The 14137-nt window shown below is 51.6% G+C and overlaps 5 protein-coding genes across 5 annotated transcripts; 4 read left to right on the top strand and 1 right to left on the bottom strand.

The window, feature by feature from the left end:
• Nucleotides 1–56: 56 nt before the first annotated feature.
• Nucleotides 57–3158, top strand: BDZ99DRAFT_451715 (DUF747-domain-containing protein; the record flags this gene model as incomplete). Its single annotated transcript, XM_033718231.1, has 4 exons — nucleotides 57–597; nucleotides 715–1744; nucleotides 1789–2442; nucleotides 2499–3158. Exons 1-4 carry the CDS (start codon nucleotides 101–103, stop codon nucleotides 3156–3158), a joined length of 2841 nt encoding a protein of 946 aa, XP_033571580.1. The 5' UTR covers nucleotides 57–100.
• Nucleotides 3159–3769: 611 nt separating this feature from the next.
• Nucleotides 3770–4876, top strand: BDZ99DRAFT_525448 (uncharacterized protein; the record flags this gene model as incomplete). Its single annotated transcript, XM_033725997.1, has 3 exons — nucleotides 3770–3985; nucleotides 4515–4574; nucleotides 4628–4876. 3 exons carry the CDS (start codon nucleotides 3770–3772, stop codon nucleotides 4874–4876), a joined length of 525 nt encoding a protein of 174 aa, XP_033571581.1.
• Nucleotides 4877–8453: 3577 nt separating this feature from the next.
• BDZ99DRAFT_467306 (uncharacterized protein) lies at nucleotides 8454–9873 on the top strand. Its single transcript, XM_033720993.1, has one exon. It carries the CDS (start codon nucleotides 8501–8503, stop codon nucleotides 9797–9799), a length of 1299 nt encoding a protein of 432 aa, XP_033571582.1. The 5' UTR covers nucleotides 8454–8500; the 3' UTR covers nucleotides 9800–9873.
• A 358-nt stretch (nucleotides 9874–10231) lies between these two features.
• BDZ99DRAFT_149166 (beta-lactamase/transpeptidase-like protein) lies at nucleotides 10232–12554 on the bottom strand. Its single transcript, XM_033712760.1, has 3 exons — nucleotides 12103–12554; nucleotides 10369–12056; nucleotides 10232–10309 (listed from the first exon to the last, which is right to left on the bottom strand). Exons 1-2 carry the CDS (start codon nucleotides 12133–12135, stop codon nucleotides 10398–10400), a joined length of 1692 nt encoding a protein of 563 aa, XP_033571583.1. The 5' UTR covers nucleotides 12136–12554; the 3' UTR covers nucleotides 10232–10309; nucleotides 10369–10397.
• Nucleotides 12555–13502: 948 nt separating this feature from the next.
• Nucleotides 13503–14118, top strand: BDZ99DRAFT_467309 (uncharacterized protein). The gene is made up of 2 exons (XM_033720994.1): nucleotides 13503–13873; nucleotides 13917–14118. Exon 1 carries the CDS (start codon nucleotides 13645–13647, stop codon nucleotides 13816–13818), a length of 174 nt encoding a protein of 57 aa, XP_033571584.1. The 5' UTR covers nucleotides 13503–13644; the 3' UTR covers nucleotides 13819–13873; nucleotides 13917–14118.
• Nucleotides 14119–14137: the final 19 nt, after the last annotated feature.

Raw genomic sequence — 14137 nt, forward strand, 5'->3', positions numbered from 1 at the left:
TGCTTCCCATTTCGTCCGAGCTTCAACAATCTTGAACTCACCTCCACAAAGGACATGTTGGGCACCATGCTCTGCGCAACAACAGCCCACCCAAGCCACTATGAACGGAGCTAGAGAGACACGCGCGGACGGCGATGTCTCTGTCCTCCTCCCACCCAATGACCAGCTCCAGCTCCAGCTCCCGACGCCCGCGCTGTCCCCCGTAATCCCAGCAAACGGCCATCGCCAGCAACGCGAACGAGAACGAGAACGGGATACCGAGGATAGCTCCGTAACTTCCGACGACTCGCGCAGTAGGCTCTCGAACGTCCAGGACGAAGCTGTGCCGCTGGATGGCTTGAGAGATTCGAAACAAGCACCGCGGATCCACAGGCCGGGGGATAGGCGGCGGAAGAGCAGTGTGGGATCGCATACTTCCGACCAAAATGATAGGGAGAAGGTGCTGAAGCTTTCGCCGGCGCAGATACAGGAGCTTACGAGTTCGCCGACGAGTTTGCCGATTCGAGCGGCGTCGCCTATACCGGAGGAGGATGCGCCGTTGTTGAGTCGATCGCTCCGTGGAGAAGGCGGTGAGAAGGGAGTTGAGGAGAAGGCGGGGTTGGGGATACTTGAGGAAGAGGGGGGGCATAATGAGGACGGGGGAGGGAGTGTCTCGATGGCGTCGTCGACTCTTGGAATACTTGAAGAAGAAGCAGCGCATAATGGCGACACAAGCATCAGCAGTGACAGCCTTAGGCCCAGCGTCTCGAAAGCACCGGCAACGAAGCAGGGAGCAGAAGCGGTAGCGGTCAAATCACCAATCGGCGAAGCCAGGGTTGGACGCCCGAGTCTGTCCTCGAGAGCTATCTCGACACCGACTGTCATACGGAGGAAGCATTCAAGCCAGCGGAACTCGGAACAGCGATCCGGGCGGACAGTACCATCGCCGTTGATACTGGACGATAAGGGCAATGGACCGCTTGGGTCTGGAAGTCTCAAGGCCTCTGCGGCCCCCGATGGTGGTGCTCCATCACCCATGCCGCCGTCAATGCCGCTCCCGCCATTATCGATACCCACGTACCTGCAACTAGAGCTCTCTTCCGATAAACCCTCGCCTCTGTATATTTACCGTCCTTTGAACAGCGATTTTCCCTACGAGTCTTCAGCGATAAAGTTTGAGCGTATACTGAATTTCCTCTATCTCCCTCCGCAGCTTGAGCAGATCCTTGGATTTGGTGCATTGGCGTGTCTCGATGCATGGCTGTATGTCTTTACAATTCTTCCGCTGAGGTTTCTAAGAGCGGTTTGGGTTCTCATCCAGTGGTGGGCGGCGCTGGTGGTAAAAGAGATTCGAGACCTAGCGAGTTTTGTGTACTGGGGACTTGGGCGAGTGTGGCGGAGAAGAAAGCTACAGAAGCCAGAACCTGTAGCAGCAGGTAATCCGGCAGATGAAGGTCGTAGGTCACGACGCCCGTCGGCATCGAACACCATGTCTCCAAATTCTGGGACGCCGAGAGAGAATGGAAATATCTCGTATAATACCTTCCCTGAGCCGAGGAAATATGCACGAAGTTCGGCATACAGACACCGGAGGACGAAGTCTACACCGTCAGCACTTATGCCAAGCCATAAGGCGGATATCCTGAAGGGTCTATTGGTGATTGCGAGTTGTGCGATCTTGATGCGGTTTGATGCTAGTAAGATGTATCACGGTATCCGTGGGCAAGCGGCTATCAAGCTTTACGTCATCTACAACGTCCTTGAGGTATGTATTGTCCAACTATCTCATCTCATCACTCACAATGACAGGTTTGTGATCGCCTATTCTCCGCGCTTGGCCAAGACGTCCTCGAATGCTTGCTCTCCAAAGAGACGCTTGACCGAAACGCCGATGGTCGGAGTAAAGTAATTCGACCTTTTTATATGTTCATCCTTGCCCTTGCGTACAACGTCATTCACGCTACGGCGTTGTTCTACCAGGTCATTACACTCAACGTCGCCGTAAACTCGTACTCGAACGCGCTTTTGACACTCCTTATGTCGAATCAGTTCGTCGAGATCAAGGGAACTGTCTTCAAAAAGTTCGAAAAGGAGAACCTCTTCCAGCTCACATGTGCAGATGTGGTAGAGCGGTTCCAGCTCTGGCTTATGCTTATGATCATTGCGATGCGGAATATCGTCGAGGTCGGCGGCTTGAGTATCAGCCTCGGTGATTCAGGGTCCTCTAGCAGCGTGGGTAGCAACTCGACCGGCGCACCGACTAGGACTACGAGTATCATTCCTCTCAGCTTTACGATTTTCCCGAAGTGGACTGGGCAAGTCTTTGGACCGTTTCTGCTGGTCTTGGGGAGTGAGATGTTGGTTGACTGGATCAAGCATTCCTACATCACCAAGTTCAACAACGTCAAGCCCGCAGTCTACGGCCGTTTCCTAGACGTTCTGGCCAAGGACTACTACTCCAACGTAAGTCCATCAACCCACTTTTCAAGTATCGCTCACATCACTTACAACCCCGCCAGGCCTTCGCGGACCAAAACCTAACCAAACGCCTCGGCCTCCCCGTGCTCCCCCTCTCCTGCCTCTTCATCCGCGCCCTCGTGCAGACCTACCACATGTTCCTCGCCACCCACATGCCGCCGCCGCTCCCCTCGGCCGCGACCTCCCTCTCCACCGACTCGTCCTCCCCAACCTCGCCCGCCACCACCGCCGCCCTCGCCCACATCGACCACATCTTCCGCCGCGCCCTCGGCCGCTCCTCCTTCGGCGCCGGCGGCGCCGCCGACGCCTTCACCTCGTTCAACTGGTGGTCCGTCGACGACCTCATCGCCTTCGCGACGATGCTCGTCGTCTTCCTCGTGTGCTACCTCGTGCTGCTGGCGCTGAAGCTGGTGCTGGGGATGTGTTTGCTTAGTTTTGCGAGGGGGAGGTATAAGGATATGAAGGAACGGGAGCGGATGGTGGTGGATACGGGGGGCAAGCGGATTGGGGGGTGGGGGGTTGTAGAGGTGGAGGAGGAGAAGAGGCGGTGGATTTACGCGGATGATCCCGAGGGGTTGAAGGCGTTGCGGGAGAGGGATGCGAAGGGGAGGGAGAGGGAGGCGAGGGAGAGGGAGAAGGGGGTGGGAGATGGGCTTGGCGGGGTTAGTCGGTATGCGATGGTTGCGAAGAGGATTTGGTAGGGGTGATAGGGGCTGGGGGTAGGTAGGAGCGGTAGTGGAATGGAAAGTACGTTTCTTCGAAAGTGTTGTATGGGGTGAGCGAGTTTTGGAAGCAAATGGAGCATCCCAGACTTCGTTTCCACGGAGACATCGTTTCTTCGTGTTGTTTGTCCAACGCTGCGTCTGCGCCTCCTACCCAAATACTTTAGACGGAAGCATGCGCCTGATTGTCTCGTTGGCAGAGAGCAAACTAGCCCTAGACGATATCGGAATCCACGGGACAGGCTTACAGAAAGCCGTCCCTTTGCTGCTCCCTACAAGCTGCTAGCATCCGCACGCATGGCCCTGAGAAAGGAGTGGTTAGTACATCATCCAGCCGTCTCGCTCGTAACCCTCTCCAGCCCTGCAAACTCTCCAAACACCTCTACACGTCTCCGGCGCACCACCCAAACCTTGGCAAAAAACACCAAGCCGCTCTCAACCACATCCAGTAAGGGCCCCCCCCCCCTTTTTTCCCCCTCTGATACCCTCCACTCACCCACCCTCTCCAGACCCCCGCAGCATCCATCCCCAAACCAAACCCCCAAGTCCTCCACCGACACTTTCTTTCCTCTCTCCAAATCCAAAACACAATGGCCGGCCACCAACCCCCACCCATCCCCATCACCACCATCACCCTCACCAGTGCCGCCGAGATGGACGTCCTCCGCGCCTTCGTGGCCAGGGTCGAGGCGATCAACGACGTGCTCGGCGCTGCGCGGGATAGGGTCTTGCCCGAGGATGGGACGGTGGTGTCGAGGGAGGAGGTTAGGGCGGAGATGCCGAAGTTGCTCGGGGCGGCGAGGGAGGTGGGGGGGTTGTTTGGGGAGGGGGAGGGGGAGGGGGTTTGAGAGGCTGGTGGACTGAGTTGACATACAAAGTAAGGCATGGGAGGGAGGACGGTATGTTTGTGCGATTTTTACGCGACGATGGGGTTTGGAGTTGTGGCTTTTTGATGGCGGTTCCCAGGACGGGGTAATGCAGTTGAGAGGGTTTGTTTGCTCACGGACTTAGGGGTCGTGTTGCCTTCTATTGATGAGTGGTTTGAGGGGATGGATCAAACCGGGAGAGGTGTCTGGATGGATGCCACCCCGAGTCTGCACGCTGCGGGCCGCATAGACGGCTACGAGCGCGGGGTTTACGAATGAGAAGCCACAAGTGCCCTCGATTCCGTCATCTTCTTTCCATTCACCAAGTCGGCATTCATAAACCCCTGCTAGCTGACCCACGCCCTTCCAAAGCTGGTACAAGCATCCTCAGAATCGGTTCAGAATCTGCCATCTACCAACGTGATTCGCCCCTCTCTGACGCGTGTGCACTCAAGCTAAGGTCGAGTAGATGGACCCGCAAGCTCCCTCCGAGGGCACCGACGGCGCCACTGTGGCCGAGTACAACCTCGTATACGGAACCCGAGAGAAGCCATGCGATTCCCAGAGAACGAGCAAGGAGAGGAGATCGAGCAACTAGAAGAGGACAACATCCGCGACTTGGAGCAGCAGATCCACGACTTGAAGCAAGAGATCGAGGCTAGGGAGCGTAGTATTGCGAAACTGAGTTTCCTTCGCGATTGCGACCGGGATGCTATTCCGAAAGCCAACGAAGATGTGGTAAAGGCTAAGAAGGCGTACGACACCGCTAATAACCTCTTCTTTGAGGAGGAGCTCAAAGACCCCTATGGGGAGAAGACCCTAGTCGCGTAGGAGGCCTATGCTGCTTACGACCGATGGATGGAGGCGCGCGCGAAGGTTGCGAGGCTCGAGGAGGAACTCGAGAAGGGCCGGGAACTATTCCGCCATGCTGATGCTTGAGAGAAAAGAATGGAGCTGCAAGGCGGCGCATAGGCTATTGGACGTGTTCGTGGGTTTCGGCTGGACTGCATGGCGACTGAGAGCAGTGAAGTTTGATGGGGCGGGGGATCTAGCCGTGAGAGGAACCGGTGCTTCTTGACTGAGAATGAGTTTGGAGGGCGCGGAACTTCATAGCTCCTTTCATAGACCTATTCGGCAACTCTTGGCTGGCGCCAAGCCTGTCGAGCCCCGAGCGAAACCAAATTTCTCGGTTTTCGAGGCCAGCACCACCTTTTCGCGGATAACTCAACAACCACACGTCCTAGCACAGAAATAAAAGCATGACAGGACGCTTCTAGTCACGCAGAATAACTGGCGGGATTTTTTGAAGAGAAATGTTTTAGTACCATCGAAATAGTGGTGGGGTCCGCGAGCGCGCGGAGAAAAAGGAAGACGAGACTCCTACCTACCAGCGTGCTTGTGGTCTGAAACATGCACTTAGCTTCTAGACATATGGTATCTATGTAATCTTGCAGCTGAGAGATCTCGTGGTCTTCTCAAACTCAGATGCGATGTCCGTACTTTGAAATGGGTATTTGCTCTTGGGTTTGACAAGGAAAGCGATAGACAAGTCGAGTGTCAGATAGCGCTGTCCACCTGCGTGGAAACTGCAAACCTGTAGACAAATGAGTATATCTACCTCCTAGTCCCCGGGCGCGGAGACGCTCCTCTTCTTGTTATCGATATCTTAACCAGAGCTTTCTGTCCACCTAATCAAGGAAGAGAAACATGGCTCCAAAAGCTGACGACGAAAAACAAAACCGAATCAACATCGCATCACACAAAATAAGAAAGGCGCGACGAAAGATCGCGGATGAGTACAAGGTCATTCAGGAAGCATCAGATTCCATGCAGGATTACCTGAAATGGCGAATCGAGGAACTGAAAGACTGTATTCAGGCAGAGGCTAAGGGCATCCTATCTGTGGCAGAGGTAGTGGCAAAGGAGCGCGAGGAAGAGGGAATACCTGACTTTGTGGAGACCCTGGCGCAATTGAGGGACCTGGCGGGTAAGCTGAAGTTGAAGTGAGTGTGTTTGGGGTTGTTTCGTCAGCGATCTAGACTTTGGTTCTTGGTAGGCGGACGTGAGAGGAAGTAGGTTACGAAATGGTGTGCTGGAATCAAACCATGTTTCGTCAAAAGTGTGCTTACAAGTAATGATGTGGTGCATTTTAAAACTACTTGGTATGTACGGCAAACAAAAGAGAGCGCAATCATCTTTCGCGTCGAAGGGAATATCGATTGAGATGAGGATGCTCGTGCACGACGCCTTTGCGCATCGGGCGACCCCTTTTAACGCCTCATATGACTCAAGACAACGATAACAGAAGCCCACACTGCTCGCTGTTTTGTATCCTTAGCATCGTTGTTCTCTTCGTCGCAGCTATTTACAACACCGCTCTTGAAACGTTTCCATCATTGCCCGCGTGCCCCTCATATGTCGGGAAGTCGATATAACCTGCGGCCCCGCTCGGCACGGGTCGAGAAACCACAGATCATTCCAGAGAAGGTGGATATATTCCTACCAGTCCCTACGCTTCTGATATCAGCTAAAGATGTGAAGCTCCCGCCGTTCACAGGCGAAGAGTCGGAAGAAGAATGGCAGCAGAGGCTCGCATGGTACAATCGAGAAATTGCACTCAACAAAAAACTCCTCGCAGCGACTCGACGAGAGATGAAACGAGCCATTACGAACTTTATTTATTCCGACTCTGGCTACAAGAGTGCTGCTGAGAAGGATCAAGCCGTTAAGCATTTAATGAGACTCGTTGGTAGCAAGCAATCTTCTCATGAAAGCAAGACAACTGCAACCGGAGCGAAAAGGAAGAGAGCGCGACGGTGATGCTCTGCATGGAGCTTGGTATGGCACTCCAACCATTATGTATGTACATACACTACAGTACAACAATCGTGTCCTGGCTATGAAAGCCGATAGCTAAATCTCAATCTCAATTACACCAGCCTCACGGTTATCATAACTTGGTATGCCATTATATTCCACCGTCCCCACCAAGGTGTCCCGTTGCGGTACTGGGGTCCGACTACGATGAATCGATGAATTGGTGTAGAGGTAACGGTTCGACACTGCGATCGCAGAGACCTAGCTCGCAAAGCTCCGATAGCTCGTCAGCATCTCAACCTATCAGTCGGTAGACATGAAATGAGGGGACTGGTGTGCATTTCAGGAAGAGGCAGCCATGCATAATCAATAGTGTTCATAAGGGGTTGAAACAAATTAAAAAATAATGGCAATTCATCATTGTAGCGACGTGAGTCAATATGGTTGGCGACAACACGAGATACTCACTGGTTAGTGGGTTATCAGAGGTTATTTGAGCAACTGTTGATGGCAGGCTAGGCGCGGGAACTACGATGGATGAGGGTTGAGGAGATGACTCCGGTTTGAGTGGGGAGAATTTTGACGCTTAAATTCACGGAAGAGCGCATTAGTCAGCAATATCACGTGCCAGATATTCCATGCTTTTTGAATCTCCGATTATCTCAGGAACCTCAGACCCTCTAACGAGGAATTGCCTTGCCCGTCCTGCGGTGAACGTGTGCCCGTGCAAGCTTATGCATTTTATGCTCATACACGTGATGCGCACGGACAGGCAAGGAATTCCTCGTAGAGGGTCAGGGAGAAAATGGTCGCATTTTGTAAGGGCGGTGCATAGAAACTCCCACAACTGCACACGGTCGCATTCCACCACCACAACTTCTTTCACCCTAAGAACCTAGGAGCTGCTTCTTAAGAGTATAAAGAAGCAGCTCCTAGGTTCTTAGGGTGAAAGAGGTTGTGGTGGTAAAGTTCCATCTTAAAAGCGGATTAAAAAAGTGAGCCCCGACCGGCTCCAAAAATAAACTCTCTCTTTTTAACGCTGTACTTCGCCCCCTAATAGACTAGGTAGCAAGGCATAGATGTGTGAATTGAGTACTTAGGAACCTTAGCATTCGATTGCATTAACAATTATAATGATAGCTACTGGGTAATACCTTTTTCATCCACTAAAGAAAATGAGCCTGTTGAATTCCAACCTGCTCCACGCAAAAGAGCGCCCATTTGAGCTCAGACGCTCTACAGAGGAATTTTGGGGTTGCAGGGGGGGTGGGGGGTTAGGTGCTAAGTTATGCAACCGCCACAAGAATTCTCTGTAGAGCGTCTGAGGTTCCTGAGATAAAGTCTCCGATAGATACCTACAAATGCTGGTTCCCCTAATGTGTGACTCCTAACTGATTCATTGCCCTACTGCTTTTAGATCTATGTCACTAGGTTATGGAGTCATTGGGTTAGATCTAATTTCTGTCTGGGGCTGAGTAGTATCATGGAACTCAGCCTCAGCCTCAGCCACCGATGCATTGACACGTACCATTGACACCCGTATATTTCTACACCGCTGGGCTCGTGCTGCACATTTCATCTCCAACTCTGCATCTATCGAAAACCTTTCACGCAGCAGTCTACTGACCTATCGACAAAATGGCGCGCCGTTCCAAGTACCGACCTCGAAAGAATAATGTCTACCAAGACTCACCACTCCTTGATCTCCCAGGAGAAACCCGAATGCTCATATACGAAGCTGCGCTCGTGCGTGCGGATCCAATTGACTTGTTCCCCCGCAAATACATCGAAAAACCAGAAGACAACCCAGGCCTTGCCAAAAGGAAAGCCAAAGCGGTTGATGAAGCTCCCCCACTCAGTACATACAACCGTGACAATCATGAACCCAAATTCCGAGACCAAAAAGATCTTCAGTATGTTCGCAAAGAAATGGCCACTGGACTCATGGCCACCTGCAAGCAAATCCAGTGGGAAGCTGGCCATCTCTTCTGGACTCAGAACACATTCCGCTTTTCGAGCGACATGGAATGGAACGGTTGCCGGCGCTTCTTTACCGCCATCGGACCTCGAGCGCTATCATTGATCCGAAAATTAGAGGTGTTCCTGCCGCTAGAAGGCTCACGCGGTCTTCAGGCCACCGAGGAGTTCGAGTTTGAGGACATAGAACGAGCCAAGAACCATCCCAAGATGCACATGGGGAAAGCGCCCAAGGACAACAGGTCTTGGTATGTAGACATGACTACGACGAACGTTGAACATGTTTGTCAATTGCTGGACGAGTGGAAGATGTCGCTGGAGCTGCGCCTCATTTTACCCAGTGGATTCAGGTTGCTTCTCGAGGACGATGAGGACTTTCTATATATCCCGAAAAGCCTGAAGATTGGACCGCGATTCTCGGGAATGACACTCGTAGTCGAGGCCGGCGCGTTCTTGGACGGAGAGAAGCTCCCGAAGAGGCTTGCCGAAGAGTACGAGATGAACATTGTTTGTTTGCCCGGGAGCTCCTGGAAATATAGCACAAATGCAACCGATGCCGAGTCAATAGTCCTGGAAACAAAGCGCTGGACCAACCCGCGCCCCGACTTGGACTATCTCTCCGGTATAGAACTACTTTTGAAGGAGGAAGAGGATGTTTCCGTAGCTGGTCTAGGCGGACGGGCAACGAAAACCCCGGGGAAGCTTAACACGTCGCGAGTACTAAAACAATTCGGTGGTTGTCGATTCGTGCGTCGGACTGGATTGGATTGCCATAATTGCGGCGCGACGCTGGTCGTTACTGGTAAATCTGGTCCGGCATCACGCGGGGTCTGTAACCGTTGTGGGCTCAATACATATTTCGAGGAAAGGGATGTCATTGAGGTGAAAAAAGTGGCGAGGGCGCATCAGCAGGGCTTTACTAGCGACAATGCTCTCTACTCCCACTGGCGAGCGAGTTGAGGGTTTCAGCGTTGAAACTATGACTAAGAAAGGGCTAGATAACTACATATATATCTTATTAATTAGAGAAGCGACATTTCGTTCCGTTTACGCGCATGATTATTGATACGTACACTCAAATAAAAGTAATAATACAAATCCAGGAGGAAAAACCGAGAGTAGAACGTCGAGCCGAAATAATTTTGATCCGCCATACGCCAAATAAACGCCAAATGAATCCAGACAAGAAAGTCGCCACGACGAGAGCCCATACGTGCCGCTAATATGATAAAAACTAGAAACGTAGTCATTCAAGAGCCTAAAAGCTGAAATCGCTGAGTGGAGAGGATAGAGTAAGTATGTACATACGTATCTGACATTTGGAGCTAACCGCAAGAACATTAGGGAAAGGGTAGAAATCAACATTACTCAGGTAGTCTCATCTTCATCGTTATTTCTATCACGAAGAGATCTCTGTATAGTCAACTGGCTCCTCGTGGTCTCCATGATACATTTGCTCATGAGTTTTGGCTATCTTTTCGTCAGTGTCTTGTTCGAGAATACAGAAAGTGAGGACCGCTTTGACTTACCAAGAAAGAATTTCATCCAGACTACTGGCTTAAAGGGAGCTATGACCTTCCTTCCAGAACCGGGTTGGTAGTGATGGCTGCTCCCACTGCCACTCAAGTGAATCGATTTCGCCGCTGTCATTTCGTTTGAAATCAAGAATCCCAACCATGTAGTAGTCCCAGTCCAGCCAACCACCTTTCAACCACTCATCCCGCGCTGTTGGCATGTAGGAATATTTGTCGACGTTGTAGTATTGCAAAGGCACGCAGATGTCTTCGCGGCCGTTGAAGACCAGCTCCAATATACTCGTATCTTCGTTCTGTCGGACTGTCAAGGTTATGCCAAGCCCCCTGTAGTCTCCTGTGAAGTCCACGTGCGGCTTCTCCGGGGTTGAAGTATCTCGATGTTCGTGCCATTTTTTCATTATTGTATCCTCGAATTCTTTGCCGCGTTTCGCGACCTCGCGTTCTACTAAAGGCAGCAGACTTATACGCGGCTGAAGGTCGAAGAGTTCCTGAATAAGAATCTGTGTTGCAAAATCGCTGGCATCACCGACGTTCAGTCCATTGCTGAGTGCAATTACAGCGCTGCGGCTCTCCGGAAAGGTGTGAACAGAGACAGACACGCCGGCACCCAATCCCGTGTGCTTGATGTCTAATCTTTTGGGTGAGTCGACTCCGAGAATATACTCAAACAAATCTGGTTCTTGGTCGAAGGGGGTATTATAGGAGCCCCATGAGACCTGGCAAGATGGCATTACTGCACGAAACCATCCTAAACAATATTCGGATTGATTTTGGAACCTATCATTATGCGGCCGAGTCCAGTGACCCCATCTTATCGTTTGCATCTTTTTCAAAGGATTTTTTCCGATGGCAGAGAGAATTCCAAAATGCTCATCTTTCTTCTCAGTGTCTTCCGCGCCCATTATCGCCGCACACCACAGTAGCAAGTCGTTTACAGAGCTTCGTTTGCCAAATGCTGCAAGCACTGGAGTGTTCTTTTCGGAAGTCCACTCGTGCGACAGTCTCGTCCAAGAACCGTCATCCAATTGAGCATATGGGAAAGCCACGTTATCGTCATTCTTGAAACCTTCCTCGGTCACGATAGTTCGGTTCAATTTCAAAGGATCCAATAGCTCCTTTTGAATGAACTCGGCATATGGCATACCGGATATTCTCTCAACCGCAAGAGCAACAACACCGTATCCCACGTTGCTATATTCCCAGGTTTGCTCATAGTATTGGATCTTGCCATTACCCGTGGGGCTCTCATTGACGAGTTCCATGAAATATTCTGGCTGAAGTATGACAGACCCATTGGGCCCTAGCATCGAAACCACTGGGTTCGAAAGGCCGCCTGAATGTCGCAGGATCTGAGTAAAGGTTGCATGCTTCCCTATACGTTTGTCGCCCCTGGGGTCGAAGTTCGGAACATGGAGCCGGACTGGGTCCGCCCACTTCATCTTGCCAGCATCAACAAGAATACCAACCGCGGCTACCAAGAAATGTTTAGACACTGATGCGAGCATGTACAGACTGTTTTCATCGGCACTGAGCTGGTTTTCGATGTCGCGGTATCCAAAGCTTTTCGTGTAGATCTTTTCTCCTTCATGTAATACGCCAACCGATATTGACGGGACTTTACACAATTCTAGCACCTTTTCAATGGACGCTTCTGTTGATCTCAGGCGATCAAGCACACTTTGCTGTTTCCTGTCAGCCGCGTTTTAGAACACCGGGGAGTTTTCTCACTTGAGCTGGCATGGTGAACACATAGATTTTCATGAACAGATATGCCTTCGTCCTTAGATTGACGAATGAAGTCCTCAAGGACTGTTTACCGAAGCCCAGCTTCGTGGCCGTGGTACAAGGCGGTTACTGCAATGCGGTATAGGTTGTTGTGGTGTTGAATATCGGCACCAATCAGAGAAGAATAATGCTCGTTGCACAGGCACTCGTGTGATGAGGGACAGTCTGAAGGATTCGTCGCAAGTTTGACACGTACTATGAAACGTGTCGTTTGGAAGTGCACGGTCCTCGAATCGGGGATATAAGTAAGACAAGATTGTCGGTGAGAGGTGTAATGCATGTATTACGCGCGTTCATGTTTCAATGTGGATGTCCTGAACGCTTTGAAAATACAGGACATATATCAAGCACCAGGTATCATGATGAGCCCACAGAATGTGACGTCTTTCGCTGGTTTACTCCAAGTCCTGTGTGGAGGTAGTACAGAGCTGCCCGTGATTTCGATTTGGCGTGTTTTGTGGCAAGTCTAGTTGCTGTGCCGAGCTGCAGGGACCCGGTAATCTTAATCGCGGCATTTCAGCATAGAAGCGGCGCTGACATTATCGGAGGCTGGTATCTAAGATACTGGGAAAACGGGCCGCGGGGGACACAAGTACGGTTATCCGCTTGTATGATGCGCAATCTTGTTGTAAACAGAGCACGCTCGGATGCGTGACCTGGTCCAGAAACTCGGAGCAGTGTCGTCTCGTAATCGGTTTGATGAAACAGCTCAAGGAAGGTCGAGGAATGATGAGTTTGAGGAAACCAACCCCACGGAATTCCCTAGGATATGCGACTTCATAGAAGATAAGACGCCATTTATAAGTATACTCCAATGATCAGGGGCTCCCACGCAGCTAACCAGTATAGAGTCGGTCTCGGGAGTGTACAGTCACAAACGATATCCCACATCCCCACGCGGTATTTGCCTTTAGGGTCGGTCCGACGCGTGGAGAGTAATCGCGATCATCCGGGTCTGACATTTTTGTCAGCCGCAGGCTATTTGCCTTCTTTACGGCCCTTGGGCCCAGGCTTTAAGCCAAACACAAACCGCTTGTTTTCCTGGAGATCCAGACCGTGTCGGCCCAACGTGAGCCCAAAGGAACTCCAGTCGTAACTGCTGGTGGGTGGCAAATGATCATGAATATGCACTACAATGTCTATTGGTCAGTTGATGAGGGGTCGGCAGGGCTGAGGATGATGTGCGTCCCGAATGACCTGCTTTTCCTAAGCCCGATAACATTCAAGCAGCTGTTATTGGCTGCCTCCCGTCCGAGGCCTTCAGATGCTGTGTAGCAAAGGAAGTCGCCCCAAATCGCCTTCCACCGCCCAAGGATAGCGTCGACTCACCACCTACGTGTGCAGTTATCACCGGCCATCTCTTAAGCCTCATGCTGAAGCGCACTTAAAGGTGCATCATTCTCAGGGCGCACTCACCGGCTTCAGTCTCTCCGAGGCTTCCAAAAGCATACCCAACCTTCTGGTAGCCACTCGTACACCACCATCATGACGACGTTATCGGAGCATCTTCACAACCACAATGCCTCGCCTTCAGAGTGTACCAACGAACCGGTCAATAATTCTGGTCATGAGGACAGCACGACCGGTGGAGGAGGGTCATCAGGAGGAGGAGGTGGTGGCGGCCAGGGCACTGGAACGAGCCCTCCGGATGAAAAGTGATGAGAACGATTTGGAGGCGGGAGTGCCAGCTTAAATCGCTGCCTTCTAAGACGATGTGGGTACGAAAATCCTTGTTGGTCTCTAAGCTGACTTGCCAGTGTCTTCGACGTGTAAATGGACGACGAAGCGCATGCATTGGCGTTGGGATTGCGAGGCATTCTTTGGGTATCGGTCGTTTTGTGTAAGCCTGCGACTGGGATTCGATTCGGGGCCAGAGGCCCTGTCTGGAGGACATGATATGCACGACTTAGAAACAGACACATAGTTGCCGGCAATGCTGTGAGGGCGCCTTGAAGATGCCTTAGGGCTTTACGATTCT

Source organism: Mytilinidion resinicola (genome assembly GCF_010093595.1).
Source record: "Mytilinidion resinicola strain CBS 304.34 unplaced genomic scaffold BDZ99scaffold_21, whole genome shotgun sequence".
NCBI classification, from domain to species: domain Eukaryota; kingdom Fungi; phylum Ascomycota; class Dothideomycetes; order Mytilinidiales; family Mytilinidiaceae; genus Mytilinidion; species Mytilinidion resinicola.

What these genes read in the sequence shown, in the direction of transcription:
- BDZ99DRAFT_149166 (XM_033712760.1), bottom strand. Translation starts at nt 12,135, where the DNA reads ATGAAAATCTATGTGTTCACCATGCCAGCTCAA. An exon ending in TGTTCACCATGCCAGCTCAA is followed by an intron (nt 12,057 to 12,102) that starts GTGAGAAAACTC and finishes GACAGGAAACAG; the next exon opens with CAAAGTGTGCTTGATCGCCT.
- BDZ99DRAFT_467306 (XM_033720993.1), top strand. Translation starts at nt 8,501, where the DNA reads ATGGCGCGCCGTTCCAAGTACCGACCTCGAAAGAATAATGTCTACCAA.
- BDZ99DRAFT_467309 (XM_033720994.1), top strand. Translation starts at nt 13,645, where the DNA reads ATGACGACGTTATCGGAGCATCTTCACAACCACAATGCCTCGCCTTCA.